Here is a 15483-nt window from a genome sequence, read left to right on the forward strand (position 1 = left end):
GTGGGATAGTAAATGTTCCAAATATTAAAATGTATGCTGACACCACTAATTAAAATCTGTTTACATTTCTATTCCTCCTTCCTCTAAAGAGCTTAGGGCAGAATACATGACCCACCCCTTATTCTTCAGCTGAAACAATATCACCTACTGACATCATGACCACCAACTTGAGCAGTAGCTCAGGCCAACCCAGATGAGGGGGGAGCAGTCAGGCCAGTAGAGCCATCTCCAGGCCCATGCCCAACTGCATGCCCTGTGGGAGGAGAGCTGGTCTTGTGGTAGCAAGCATGAATTGTCCCCTTTGCTAAACAGAGTCCACCCTGGCTTGCATTTGAATGGGAGGCTACATGGAAGCACTATAAGATATTCCGCTTAGGGGATGGGGCTGCTCTGGGAAGATAGATAGCTCTGGGATAGATAGGTGATGATGGTGAATTGTGAGAGTGGTGACCGTTTCAGTTGCTATACAAATACTAGGTAGATTAACTAGCTTCATTTTCTTGTCATTCAGGTGGTGTCTAAAGAACAAATTGTGGCTGTAGGTAAACAGAAGTCTACAACTTTCTCTTTAACACCAGAAAATTCTTGGACTCCCACAGCCTGCATTATTGCCTACTACGTGCATGATAATGGGGAAGTAATAAGTGATTCTCTAAGCATTCCCATTCAGACTGTTTTTAAAAACCAGGTAAGTGTGTAATGTTTCCCTTTGCATTAATTAAGCAAGTGAAATTTACAAACTACTTCACAAATTGAGGCCTGTAATTGCTAGCTCACTTGTTTACGTCCAGGCTTTTAAAAATTCTGGTTTCCTGTATTGTAGTCCTAATGTTTGCTGTACCAGCAAAAGGTGCTTATCAGAGATTCCCAGATTGTGGCATTATGTCTTAAGAACAGTCCTACTGGATCAGGCCCAAGTCTGTCTAGTCCAGCATCCTGTTTCACACAGTGGCCCACCAGGTACCTCTGAGAAGACCACGGGCAAGAGGTGAGGGCATGAATTCTATTCTGCTGTTGCTCCCCTGCAATTGGTATTTAGAGGCATCTTTCCTCTGAGGCTGGAGGTGGCCTTTCACCACCAGACTAGTAGCCATTGATAGACCTGTCCTCCATGAATTTGTCCAAGCCTATTCTCTGCTGCTGCAATCCAAGGATGTCTCAGTGTGGGTTATGCTTTTCCATGTGGCGCTAAGGTAGGACTATGCAAATTAAGTTGAAGCCTTCAAGAGCTAGGGGAGCATGGCCTTACCCAGTTCTTTTAGTCCTGCGTTTGGCTCCAGGCAGTTCTCTCTGTTTTTCTCTGATTGCTTCCTTGTTTCTCCCTCACTCATTTCTTTTTATTCTTCTTGACTGTCTGCTTTCTTTCTTTGTTCAAAGATCTTCCAAAACTCTTATCAAAAAAAGAAAAAGAAGAAAAGAAAAAAAGGGGAGAGGTTGGCTTTAGTTTTCCTTTCAGTCTTGTCCCCCTCCCCCTCCTCTCTCCACTGCTTTTTCTTTTCTCCTTCTTTCCCTTTGCTGCATGGACCAAGTTTAAACACAAAGTTCACATTAGGGTCCTGAAGGGAAAGCACCAGCAAGCCCTTCCAAAGGCCATTCAGGCAGCCAGTAAGCCGCCCAGGAGGCTGCATTACCACAACTGCCTAGAGAGCCCCCCAGAGTTCCAGAGGGCACTAAAGCCCCAACCTCCTGCCATCTGGCCGTGAGTTTGGACAAACACTTGCAAAAAGGGGGATTCTGAGCTGGGAGGAGTGGACCAGGCAACTGCCTCTCTTCCACTCCCTGCCATTGGGGCAGCCTGAGCCGCAGCAGCACTGCCACCTCCACCATTCTCCAGAGCATTCCTGCTGGGAATGACCCAGCTTCCTTGCCGGCTGCCATTGCCTCCACCAGCAGCATGTTGAGCATGGCAAAGGACAAGCACTGGGCTGCCAATGAACGGGCTACAGCTGCATCGGAGGGTGCAGGATGCAAACGCCCAGCTGCAGGGCCCAGCTGCAAAGGCCTCCTTGGGAGCAAGGATGGTGGTCACAGGAACGCTGTGGCAGGAGCAGGCAGCCAACTTGTGAGCTTGGCCCATGCTGGGCCTTCTCCTTCGGCTTCCTTCCCTGCCCTAGCAAGCCCTGGGGGTGGTTGGGTCTGAAACTTCCCAGACTACGCCAGTTCAGTAGACTTTCTACTGGATGCCTACTGATATGCCACCTAGTTGGTGTTCTTGGTTTGTAGATATGCTGGCACACTCATTTGAATGTTATGGCCAATTAAAAAGCTGTCTAGAAAGGGATCATCTTCTCCCTCAAGTGCTTCATCCTCTGCCTCAGGGAGCCCTGCCCCTAAAAAAACACAGGAAAAAAGTTCAAAAACATGTTTTAAGAAATCTAAAAAAGGGAAGTCTAGATCTAAGCAAAAGGGGAAAGGGCATACACTATTCTGAACTCTCAGGCCCTCACTTGCCTGACCCCAGAAGGCCCACCCTGCAGAGTTCCAGAGGGCTAGCGGGACCCCTCAGAATCCTCTGGTTAAGCTTCCATCTACCCTATTATCTCCTTGGACGAGGAGCCCACCCAAATGGATGATTCCCCAGAGGGCCCCGGGGACCCCTCTGGTGTGCTAGACCCTGAGCACCCTGACAGAGAAGAAGGGGAGTGGTCTGATGGGCAAAAACCAGCAGGTTCAGAGGCTTCGCATAGACTCTTCTGCTATTTGGACTTTGCTCCACTGATGAATAAGTCTATACATACTTTGGGGCTCGATCCACCCACGTCTCCGGAATCCCATCCACCAAGTAAAAGTGCGCTGGTGTTTCCTAGCTCAAGGGCAAATAATATGGCACTTCCAATTCTAAAGTTGTTTTTTTCATGGAGGCAGCAAAGGTGGAATGAAAACTTTCCATCTCCAATACAAAGGACGCTGCAATAGCTAACCAATTCTATTCCTCCCTCCACCCCAAAAGATGCTCCGGTGGTAGTGACTATTTGAGATTGGCCCTCCCCTGCGACGGGGAACCTGCCCTAAAAGTCCCCACTGATAAACGCCTGGGAGTGGCCATGAGGTGCTCTCATGATTCGGCTGCCTTAGCAATGGGAGCTTCTGCATCTGCTTTATGGTAGCCAGGGCATTCCTCATCTGGCTAGATGGCTTAATACAAGAACCAAACTCTGGTACTGCTCGCATGAGGCAAACACTCATAAAATTACATGAGGCGTTGGCCTTTATCTCAGCTTCTACTCTTGACTGTATTTGCCTTGCAGCAGGGGCAGCAATGGCTTCAGTAGCAGGCCGCTGTAATTTATGGTTGAAATATTGCCAGGTTGATGCTACCTCCAAAAGCAGCCTCACAGCAGTACACTTGAATGGGGAAAAGTTGTTTGGGGATGAGGCCTTAAAAGAAACCCTCATTCAAAAGATGAAAAGAAAGCGATGCTCTCTTCGACATGTAAACCAGAGTGCACACATGGGAGGAGACTATTTTCAGCCCTTTTTTTCGCTCCCTTGTCTCTCCTTGGTGGTAGGGATTAGGGTTTTAGGCCACAGCACTCGTCCTGGAATAGATCCAGGCCTTCGGCAACAGGGCAGCCTTCAACACCCGCCCCCCCCCACCCCCCCAGCAGTCTAAGCAGCAATTCTGACACCAGCGTGTCTGCTCTTGGGTGGTTGCCTCTCCGCACACTTGCACACCTGGAGTGCACTGCCTCTGTCCTCTGGTACTTGCCTCCATTGAGGAGGGCTACTCCATAAGAGCAGGACATGAATCCCCCTCAGTGGTTCCTGCCCCCTCCAACCTCTCATCTACCCTTAAAACATGAGTTTCTCACAGGGACAGTTCAGCATCTCTTGTCAATGGGGCCACAGAGCATGTCTCAACAGTTTAACGGGTACAGGCATCTACTCCATCATTTTTACAGTCCTCGACAAAGACGGCTCCCTACGGGCAGTGCTGGATTTAAAATTCTCAACTGCTGCTTACAAAAAGTGGAAATTCTGCTTGGAGTCCCTAAGGTAAATCACGGGGGCCCTCCAACATCTCGACTGTCTAATTGCAATGGACCTAAAGAGGCTTAGCATCTTGCATATTTACAATAATCTGGTTGCGAGTGATAATGCATCTCCACCTCCTGGCAGTGGCGTATCGGGGGGAAACGGCGCCCAGGGCAAGCTCCCTGAAATGGCGCCCCCGGCCTCCACATACCTGTGAGGGCGTGGCGGCGCCCCCCAGGCGGCAGATCACCGGCGGTGGTGGTGGGTCGCCCGCCGAGTGTGGCGGCGTGCATGCGGCGGCGATTTGGCGCTGGCGGGCGGCGGCGGGTAGCCCGCGGCCCGCCGAGTGCGACGGAGGCTGGTGGCTGGTGTGGCGGTGATGCTGTAGCGTGGCCCAGGCAGTGGTGGCGGATCGCCCGCCGAGGACGGAGTGCAGGCCGCAGAGCGACGCTGAGCCTGCCTCCTGGCCCGGCGTCGCTTCCCAACTGTGCAGGCGCGCCTGCGCAGTTCATTCTGTGAACTCTGCAGGCATTCCTGCGCAGTTGGGAAGCAACGCCGGGCCAGGAGGCAGGCTCGGCGTCGCTCTGCAGCCTGCACTCCGTCCTCGGCGGGCGATCCGCCGCCGCCGCTCGGGCTGCGCTACAGCATCGCCGCCCCACCAGCCACCGCCGCACTCGGCGGGCCGCGGGTGACCCGCCGCCCGCCAGCGCCAAATCGCCGCTGCACGCACGCTGCCACATTCGGCGGGCGATCCGGGGGGGCAGGGGGGAGCCACGTTACCCGCCGGGGTGGCGCCTGGGGCACGTGCCCCCCTTGCCCCTCTATCATTACGCCCTTGTCTCCTGGGCGTAGGGATATTTGTGTATCTGCATGAACGGTTGCTAAAATTTCCTTCACTTCAGACAGGGACCTGCAAAGCACCCTTCAGGTGCTCCAGGACCATAGCTTCTTGATCAACTGAGAGAAAAGCCAGCTCACCTCATCACACCAACTGCTCCATCTGGGCGTTCTGATAGACATGCAATGGGTCATACTATTTATACCCCCAGAGTGTAGGTTCATTCTGGAGAACGAAGTGAGACAAGCCCTAGTACAGAGATCCCTTCCACTGCTCTCCCATTTCAGAATCCTGGGGCTGATGGTGGCAGCCATGGAGGCAGTGCCATAGGTATGCTTTAATCTGAGCAGTTTCTTCTACCATTCCATCCGGAGATTGCAGTAAAATCCAGTAGATGGGTCACCCCGACACCTCTGATACTTCGGCCCCTTCACTGGGGGACGACTATTCCATACCTCTTGGAAAGGAGTTCCTGGATCCGCCCTGGATCATCATTGCCACAGAAGCCAGCAAGTACAGATGGGGTGCCCACTGCCACCGTGAGTCAGCTCAAGGAAAGTGGTCAAAAGACAAAAAGCAGCACAGTATCAACTGGTTGGAGCTCCAAGCGATCCTGATGGCACTCTGGGCATTCCAGTCCACGTGTTGATACGCACAGACAAAATCACGGCAAAGTCACTCATGAATCACCGGTGGGGATCAGGTCGGGATCCCTGCAGGTCGAAGTAGTATTTCAGTTCCAGGGGGCCTAGCAGCATGTGACATTCATGACAGCCCACCATATACAGGGAAGACTTGAACGTGGTGGCTGATTGGCTCAGTTGGAAGGAACTTCTCCCAAGGGAATGGGAGATAAACCTGAATATCTTCCACTTTATCATGCCACACTTTGGCTGGCCATCTGTGGACCTTTTTGTGACTCCAACAAATGCAAAGCAACAGCGTTTTCTCTCCAGGTCCCCCTGCCCTGAGGTAGAGGTGGCGGATGGACTTTTTCAGCTCGCTGGCTGGAGGGTCTCCTGTACGCCTTCCTGCCGACCCCACCCCTTGCCCGGGTCCTTTGGAGAGTAAAACTCAAGGCACAAGTCATCCTTGTGGTTCCGTTCTGGCCAAAAAAACCCTGGTTTCTCAGAACTCACCAACCTGGCCACAGCAGAGCACCTGGTTATGGAGCCCTTCTTCAGCAGTATGGCATCTAGCTCCAGTCCAGTCAAAGCTAGCCACCTGGAGACTGAATGGCACCTCCTGTGCCTCCAGCATAGTGTAGTGGTTAGAGTGTTGGACTAGGACTGGGAAGACCCAAGTCTGAATCCCGTTTCAACCATGATACTTGCTGGGTGACTCTGGGCCAGTCACATATCTCACATATCTCAACCTACCTCACAGGGTTGTTGTCAGAATAAAAATAAGCATGTACACCGCTCTGAGCTCCTTGGAGGAAGAGCAGGATATAAATGTAATAAAAATAAAAATAAAATAAAAATGGCACAGCTATTCATCCAAGGTGTTCGGCACAATGTTAGCCTCAACAATGTTAGCCTTCAACAAGTAGGATTTGCCAACATACCTGGAAGGCCTTCCTAAGATGGTCTACCAAGCATGCAATCCCCAAGGGATTGGCTACCATGAAGCACCTCCTCCAATTCCTCCAGGACAGACTGGGGTCCCTCTGCAAACTCATTAAAATGCCAGGCTGCCTCCCTGGTGGGACTCATCTTAGGGGTTTCCAAATGCTCTCTGCCACAGCATCCTCACTTAAAGTGTTTCCTCAGAGGTGCAACTGTTAACACTCTCAAAGAACTCTAAATGTTTCGTGAGGCAAGACTTTCCCTTGTAGAAGCCATGCTGTTTCTCCTTCAAGGCCTGTTCTTCTTCCAAATGAGCTTCTATTATTGTAGTTCCATGCTTTCTGGAGTGATTTGACTCTCCAGTCCCCTCATTTTTGAAGAAGTTGCCTCTTCTGAAGTCCAATGCTTCTATGTTGGACTTCCTTGGCAATGTTCCACTCACATATAAGCTGAATTGGATCACACTATGGTCACTCTCCCCCAATGGTTCTACAACTCTGACATCTTTCACCACTCAGGGTTAAGTCCAAGGCCGTCTTTTCTTTGGTTGGTTCCATGACCAACTGTTGTAAGACATAGTCATTTAACATGTCTAGAAATTTGGCTCCTTTGTCAATACCAAGATGTGAACTTGCCCAATCTATGTGAGGGTAATGAAGGTAATGTCAAGGTTGCAGAAGTGAAGGTTTTTAGTGTATTAGGGAGATACACCAGAGAGAAAACTTAGGATGTGTAATGTTAACCAGGAAAATCATCTTAGACATTTGAAGGTCAGAAAAGCACATATTCTAAAGATGATAATCACAGTGAAAACTTTGTATACATTGGCCAAAGTCTATATCCTGACACATCAGACAATTAAATCACTCTTTGAAATGCACAGTATTTTCTCCCTGTTAGGGTTTCCCAGCTGTAGGAAAATAGGATTTCATTTCCTTGTCCAATCAAAATGTACACACACAAAAGTCTGAATATGCAATATGTATTATAACAACATTCATTCCTTTAGCAGCTTTTTGTTCCTGCTTAGCAAGGCCCTTGTCATATTTTTCATGGTTTTACAGAGTCTTCAGTTCAACAAAGATCAGTCTGTTTCACTTCTTAAATTTTATTTTTGAATGAAGAGTTAAATTATTAGTTCTCTCCAGCTGTTGATACCAAAATGTAGTCTCCTGAGGAGGAAAAAAGGTTGACTTATTAATCTGGTACAGGAGTTTGAACATTAGCAATGGAATTTCAGATATCAAAATGTCCACTAGATGGTAGTAATGTACTGTATAAAGAAATATAGTTTGTTGATGGAGCTGTGAAGAACAACTGTATCTAAGTGGGCAGTTGAATGCACATCCCACTTTTGCTGTGCCTAGCTGGCTTTGCTTCATTTTTTTAAAAAAATATTATTATTAATTTTTTACATTTTATATCCCGCTCTTCCTCCAAGGAGCCCATTTTCCACATTCTTAAGTTCCTCCTCACAACAATCCTGTGAAGTAGGTTAGGAGAAGTGACTGGCCCAGAGTCACCCAGCAAGTATCATGGCTGAATGGGGATTTGAACTCATGTCTCCCCAGTCCCAGTCCAGCACTCTAACCACTACACCACGCTGGCTTCATTTTCCTTGCCTCTAGTCCTTGGCTTCTTGTAGTGCTCTTTTCTCAGGAGTCCTGTCTTCTTCCCTTCTGTACCACACTGTGTGCTAAATGTTGCTTATCATGAAATAGCTGTGGGTGAATTGGTCTACTAACCTGCCTGTGCATTTAAGAGATTGTTGTGCAGGCGCGCCTCACAGTTAGAAAGAGACGCTGGGCCAAATGGCAGGCGATGGTGTTGCTCTAGTTAGTAGGTGCCGCTGCCAGGGGGAGGCAGAAGGACTACTGGCTCACCCCCCTGCCCCCAGCAGCCATTCCCTTGGCTGTGCAGCGGATGGAACTGGCATTAAAAACAAAACACGGAGGTTTGCAGCAGAGGGAGGCAAGCTGCAAGCAGCGTGAGGCGTGGTATGGTGGCTCTTTCCATCTTTCTTTTTAATCTCTCTCTCTCTCTCTCTCTCACCAGACCTATCCATCCTCTTTGCATCTCTTTCTTTAACTTTCTCTCTCTTGCTTTCTCTCCCCTCAAGCCTGCCCCATCTCCTTTTCCTTTTTCTATCCCCCCTCTCTCTCCAAGCCTGCCTCCATCCTTTCCCTCTTTCTTTCCCCATCTCCCTTCTCTCTTTCCCTCTCATAAAAGCCTGTATGGTGAAGGATCAAAGTGTAATCTTATCAAAAATTAAGAGAAAAACTGCTCTAATGTGTGCCATGTTAAATGTGGTGATTTGGCAGAGGTGGAAAGGAAGAACAATGCATTTTATTGTTATGTATTTTGTACAGATTGTATTGTATTTATTTTATTAGAACAAATTTTAATTCCATTTATTTTATTTTAATTTAAATTAATCTTGGCCTGCCAGAACTTCAAAAGTTAATTTTTTGATTAAATTCATTTTAATTAATTTCACTTTGATTTGATTTGATTTAATTTAACTGATTGATATTAAGTGTTAGTTTAAGCATCAGCACCCTAAAAACTGACCTTGGCCCCCATGAGCCAAATCATGGTCGGTTTCGACCCACCAGGTTATTTGAGTTGTGCACCCTTGGTCTGGAAGAAGGTCAAGCCATTAAGCAACTTACTACTGTGGATGAAGCAGAATGCTATATTAAGCATTTTACCCATTTGTAGGATTGTGGGCAGGAAGCTTCTTATTAAATGTTGGCTGACATGTTCTGTAGTGTTAGCAGGGTGGAAATGGGAGCTGCATTCTCACAAAAGACTGTCTTGGAGCTCAGTCCAGAGCATTGCTATGAAGCTGAATGCATGCAGAAGGAGACCAAGAGTGACCTGTGCTGCCTCTCTCTCTCTCCAAAAATACTTTTCACTGCCACAAATGTGTCCTTGAGGGTCACACAGTGCTCAGGGACATATTTCTGGCAGTGAAAAGCTTATGAAAGGAGGGGTGGTGGCAGCAAAAATTGCTTCCCTCTGTGTATGTTTGGCTGCTCGGCAGTGCTCTGGGCTGAGTTGTGAGACTGCCTTTTGCACGAATGCAGCACCTGATCTACCATGCTAACACTGCAGAATGTGTCGACCATTGATACCTTCTCTAAAGGTTTTTGAAAGCAAGTTCTTGGTGATTATTTTCCTCTGGGCCAGTTCAGTTAACTCTCTTAGCCTTGGGAGTATGTGCTCCTTCCTGCCCACACATGAATCAGAAGAATTCTGTTTCTGGTTGTGGTTCCAGACAAACCAGGGTCAGATGCAATTCTGAACTGTTCGATCCTGGTTTATTCTAACTGAGGTGTTTGAAAGAAATCATAACATGACTCCAAAGTTTGATGTTGAATTCAGAGCATGGTTTCTTTTAAGCACTTCGAACTGATGATTCTGGCATACTCTAATCAGACATCACAGCTAATCCTGGCTTTTTTCTAATCCCAGTTGGAAGTGGAATTCTCTTCATGTGTGGGCAGGGAAGTGGGCAGAATGTGTTCCTGAGGCTGAGAGATGGTGCATGAAGCCAAGGTTTAATCTTGGCACCAGTGATGTCTGAACCATCTCTCTGTATTCCTAGCATGATTTGCTACCTAAAAATAAAATAAATTCAAACAATGGCACTTAAGCCTGTTACCTCAACAGCCTTTTTATGTTTTTCTCCCACCGCGGTTCTTTGGGGTACATTGTGTGGAAACTTCTTCCCAGGTTCTAAAAACAGAGTCTGTTACCTTTCCCTACTTCTCATCTTTCTTATCATATATATCTCTGCTTTCCTTTGTAGTAAAATAGTTTGGGATAAGAAAGCAGAAGTATGGATGTACTCATGGACATATAGTACCTGCCAAACCATGAGAATGTGTAGGGAAATGGTTCCATAAAGACAGAAGAGTGGGCAATTGAGTGTCAGCCCAAAATTCCCTTCCCTACTCTGGACTTTGGTCCCACTTCATGTTTTTCCCCCTGTTTTGGCCTTGCTACTGCTAGTTCTCTGAGGTCATTTGCTAACCATTCCTCCATCTCCTGGCCCTGTTGCCTTTATCTGCTGCCTTGTCTGTCTCTTTTTCTTAGTCTCTTGTCACTGCTACTCTTGCCTCACCCTTCCGTCTCTATCCTCAGCCTAGATCCTTTGATGTTGCTTCTTTGTACCGAGCCAAACATGACATTGTGGGATCTATGATTGTATCTCCCACACTTGTTTTAAAATGGCATATTCAGTTGCAGGGTGGGATGGCTAGGTTCAGATCAAGGCCATGGCACCGGGGAAGCGTTTGATCATTTCTCCCTGCACCGTGTTCCAAATCCAGATTGCTTTCCTGAAGCTGCTATTTACCCTGTGGCAGAAACATACAAGCATGGTACATGTATGTTTTCTTCAGTAGGGCAAATAGGAGCTTGAGGGATGTGATTGAATTTGGGAAAATGACATGAAGTGAAAAACTTCCAGAAGAACTTCTCCTGGCCTCATAGCCCTGATCCGAAACCACAATTCCCTGTGCCTGCATTAAAAAAAAATATTGTGGGAGATGCGAGCATGATTTCCCAGTGTCACTTCTTGTTTGGCTTTTCCACATGTTCATGACCAGTCTAGATTTATGACTGGTCGTGAATGATTCAGTCAAGAGCATTCACACAATTCAAAAGTGTGTTCTACCTGGGTTTGGGAACTGGGTGTGTGCTCCCAATTTTTGGTTGTCTGGAAGCGAGGTAAGAGGAAAACCTGGGTAGTGGAGGAAAATCTTGGTAGCTTTCCCTCTTACCTTGCTTCCACACAATCACTTCTACCCAGGTTTTCCTCTTACCTTGCTTCCACACAACCAAAAATTGGGAGCACACACAGCTCCCAAACCCGGATAGAACAAGGTTTTTGATTGTGTGACTGACCTCCAAGTTATAGTAAACAAAGCTGATAAATATATGATTGAAAGTGAGTAGTCATGTCAAATTATAAGGCAAACCAATATGATTTCCCCCCTGTAGGTTAACATGTATTGGAGTAAAAATACAGCTGGGCCTTCTGAGAATATTGCCCTCAAAATCAACACAACAGAACCCCAAACAACAATTGGACTTTTAGTTGTGGACAAAAGCACTCGGTTGTTGGGAACAAGAAGTGATATCACTGAGGCTGCTGTAAGTTTAATAGAGAAACCTATTTTTATGAAATGTTTTTCAGGGTTGTGCAGGGTTATAGAAAGCAGTTCTTAGGTTTAATTATTAGTTATGCTGTTAAAAATGTTAAAGTAATCTCTTAGAAAATAAGATCAAGCCATTTAATTGTGACCTGGATTTTTTGTAGTAGTCTTCATTTGTTTGAATGAAACCCCTCAAGATATGGCTTAGGACCTCTGTGCCCCACTCCTAGGTGTTAGCCATATAGCAGTGAGTGAGAGGGTGTTTTTGGTTGCAGTGTTCCCTCTGTGAAATGCTATCTGCACAGAGGCACCTGCCAGTCACTCTCATGTCTTTTCATTAGGTGAAAACCTTTTTATTTTCCTAGGCCTTTTAAAATGTCAGTGGTATCTGATTTTATTTTGAGTTTCCGCCTACTATTCAGTTCTGCTATTCTAATTATACTGCTGATATTCACTGTTGATTTTATTGTGTTAATTATTTTCATGGTTTAGGCACACTTAAAAGCTATGCTTCTAGGACAAGATACATATGTCTGAACAAATAAAAAATAATTCTGTCTCAGAGCAATAGCATGAACCCTCTTTGGTCCAAATTACATGTAGCCTTAAATGTTTGGCTATCATTGACCTGGACCTCTTCCTTGCATCTCCTGGGCACTTTCCAGACTAGACCCTACAACGGGTTCAGGACATATCTCAGAAATGTGCTTTCACACTTCCTGCTTCATGGCACCACAGTCACTACATGGACAGCAGGGTACTGTTCACATTTCTAATGCCTTGTTTTGAATTTAATCACTGCAATATAGCGCTATGATGTCGTATATCCGGCATTAAAAAGTTGCTTCCCCCCCCGGGTTATTAGTTGCTGTGAGACTGCTCCCCCAGCTGTTTATGTTTTGAATGCAACTTGCCCAAACGGAGGCATTTTGCTGCTGATGAGCAGCTAGTCTGGAAAGCGCCCTGGTAATTTTAAGTTAAAGCGGATGATATGCACAGTATTTTTACACCTTGATCTGCTTCCGTGGTTGCTGCTTGTGGGAATGGGGAAATACACAGCTTGATGATATAATATCACACTTCTGGTTTAACTAAATATTACTGGGAGGTGTAGCGTGCAGATATGGGGTGGCAGCCACTCATGAAAGAGAATGTGTAGTTTGGGCCTTTGCCTGCCCACCTAAAGACAATCCTTACTTGCTATAAGTGACCAGGTTAGCAACTATTTACAAGCCTGAGGTAGTGAGAACAAAAGTAGTGAGGTAGTTTGAGAACAAAAGGGAACAATATTTCTAAAATTTTCTTAGCAGTTATGTATATACTTGAATACTCTGTATTCTTAGTCTTCATCTATGTGAATCTATGAGGCGCTTCACACAAACAGTGTGAAACGCTATGAGGGCTTATGCGGGTAGAGTGGGCTTGACCCACTCTCCCCCACACGAGCAGGGAGCTTGCCCTGGGTGGCTGGATCGGCCACCGACACGATTACCAGCTCTGTCACGGAGCCGATTGGGGCGGCAGGGATCGGGGGCCACTCGGACGTGTGCGGGGCATTCTGGGGAGCCCCCTTGATTCCAGGAGGCTTGTTGTAGCCTCCTGGTTGGGGATGAGTCACTGTGAGGCATGGGTCACTGTGGCGTGGAGCCATGCTGTGATGACTCACGATCACAAAAATGAGGTTAGTGGAGCGCTCACTCTGCTTAACATTGTTTAAGGGGGGCATTTTAGAGGGGGGCATTATAGAGGGCTGGCCGCCAGGTGCTGCACAGTTCCTGTGGTGGCACAAGACCAGCCGAAACAGGGCTAGGCTCCCGTAGCCCGGTTTTGGCTGGTCGTAGGAATAGCCTGTTTATGTGATAACATATGTTTGTTAACTTTTAGTATTGATGTTCCTTTAACCGGACATTGTTGGACATTCTGAGCGTGTGTGTGTGTTCCCATTTGCATCTCTCCTCCACACCTCCATCAACTTCGCAGTGCCTGGACTAATATGAACCAAACTGGGTGTAGTTGTAGGGACACATAGGGACACCTCAATGGTGTAGTTTGTGATGATGCCATACACCCCAATTCAAGAAGGCGGACGTGTAAATTTTTGAGGCGCAATAGGGCTAACTTGTGAACCGCCTAACTGATTGAACCAAATTTGCTACAGTTGTAGGGATACATAGGGATGCCTCAGTGGCGTATTTTGTAATTATGTCATCCACCCCAATTCAAGATGGCGGACAGATGAACATTTGAGGCACAAGTGGTCTAACTTGTAAACCGCTTAATTGATTTGAACTGCATTTGGTATAGTTGTAGGGACATATAGGGACACCTCAGTGGCGTAGTTTGTGATGATGTCATCCATCCCAGTTCAAGATGGTGGATACATGAATGTTTGAGGTGCAAGTGGACTAACCTGTGAGGATGTATTATCAATTACGATTATAGTGAAAGTAAGGTAGGCAGATTAGTTCTTATCAGAACAACTTGCTATAAATAAATTTCTAAAGTATAGTTAATAGTATGAGACCCATTTGAGCACTAGATTTCTTCTACTTCAAAATTCAAACTTGCTTTGGCTTTTTTAGGTACATAATGAGCTAAGTTTGTATAACAGAGAAGACTACTATGGTACAGCCAGAACCTCCTTCCAGATCTTTGAGGTATAGTTCTGAAATGTCAGCCAATATCTTAAATTGAATAATTCAATGTCTTAAATCTCTTTGTCTCTTAAAAATAAAGTGTTTAAAAACCTTTTATTACTGTTCTTAATGTTCCACCTTGTTTTAAGAGTAAACTGCCTAGATACTTAAATTGAGGCGGTATATTATATAAAACCTTAACATAAAATAAACAAATATAAAATAGTATTCAGTTGGCAAGATCACCATCAAATTCATTAGCAAACACATATTTTCAAATGCAGTCTGGTGAAAGAAAATCTGTCCACTTAGGGTTCCCTCATTTTTGAAGGGGGGAATAAATGAAAAGGTCCATAGGTGCAAAAAAGTGTGTGGAACAGTAACTGCTGGTAACAGAAGAATAATTATTGGAGGATCCCAATGCATTTCGAGCTGTGGTTCTTCATCAGGGGCAGAATTAGACCAGTAACAATATTCTTGAAAACTTGGAGGGGCCAAGTACTCAAGAAACTTCACTATTTTAAAATAAAACAAAGTTCTGGAAGTGATCTGTTGTCATCATGAGAAATGGGTACTGCGCCTGCACAGGGACCTTCTGGATGGATTAATTAGCTCCACTCTGGCATCCCTCCCTGCCATGCACATGCTCCGTGCCTTTCTTTTCCCGGCAGTTGGGCGCCATTTTGTTTCAGTTTCTTTTCGACCGTTGATGTGTTGAGACCTGTGGCTTATTGCTCTTCAGTTTGTAGAAAAGAAAAAGTTACTTCGGACAGATATTGAATTGTTTTGGACTTTGGACTGTGAGTTGACTGTTCTTAAGATTTTGGATGTTGGACTTGGTTGTTATGGTTCCACGGCTTCGCCGTTGGAGAAGACATGGCTGAGAGAAGAAAGACTACATTTAAACGTTGCTCTCAGTGTAGAGCTAAGCTATCCTCGAATGATGAACATGATCTCTGTTTGCTCTGCTTGGGTGAACAACATGTTCCAACTTCTTGTAGAATTTGTAGATCTTTTTCAAAGCAGACTTCAAAAAATTGCTTGTTGCGCCTCAGGGAAGCGCTGTATGGAGACGCGCTGCACCCACCAACACCGAGGCTGGAGTCGACACCAATCTCGGGATTGACACCAAGGTTGATGTCAACCTTGTCGGTGCCCGACCCAGGGTCTGTGCATGCACAGTCTCAAACCTTGAGGGATAATCTTGAGGAAATTGTCTTCATAAAGCCCAAGTCTACCACTGGGCATAAGAAGCGTAAGCGACATTGTGCTGCATCAGATAGTGAATCACTGCCTCCGAA

General features: G+C 46.2%; 1 protein-coding gene across 1 annotated transcript in view; it reads left to right on the forward strand.

Annotated features, from left to right (window-relative positions):
• The window catches only part of CD109 (CD109 molecule), a 135868-nt gene that overhangs the window by 63151 nt on the left and 57234 nt on the right, over positions 1-15483 (forward strand). Inside the window, exons 14-16 of the mRNA XM_053280308.1 lie at positions 512-688; positions 11392-11544; positions 14129-14203. Of these exons, the coding sequence (XP_053136283.1) occupies positions 512-688; positions 11392-11544; positions 14129-14203 (405 nt within the window). The remainder of the gene's footprint in view (positions 1-511; positions 689-11391; positions 11545-14128; positions 14204-15483) is intronic.

This window comes from Hemicordylus capensis, chromosome 1 (assembly GCF_027244095.1).
Source record: "Hemicordylus capensis ecotype Gifberg chromosome 1, rHemCap1.1.pri, whole genome shotgun sequence".
Taxonomy (NCBI): Eukaryota; Metazoa; Chordata; class Lepidosauria; order Squamata; family Cordylidae; genus Hemicordylus; species Hemicordylus capensis.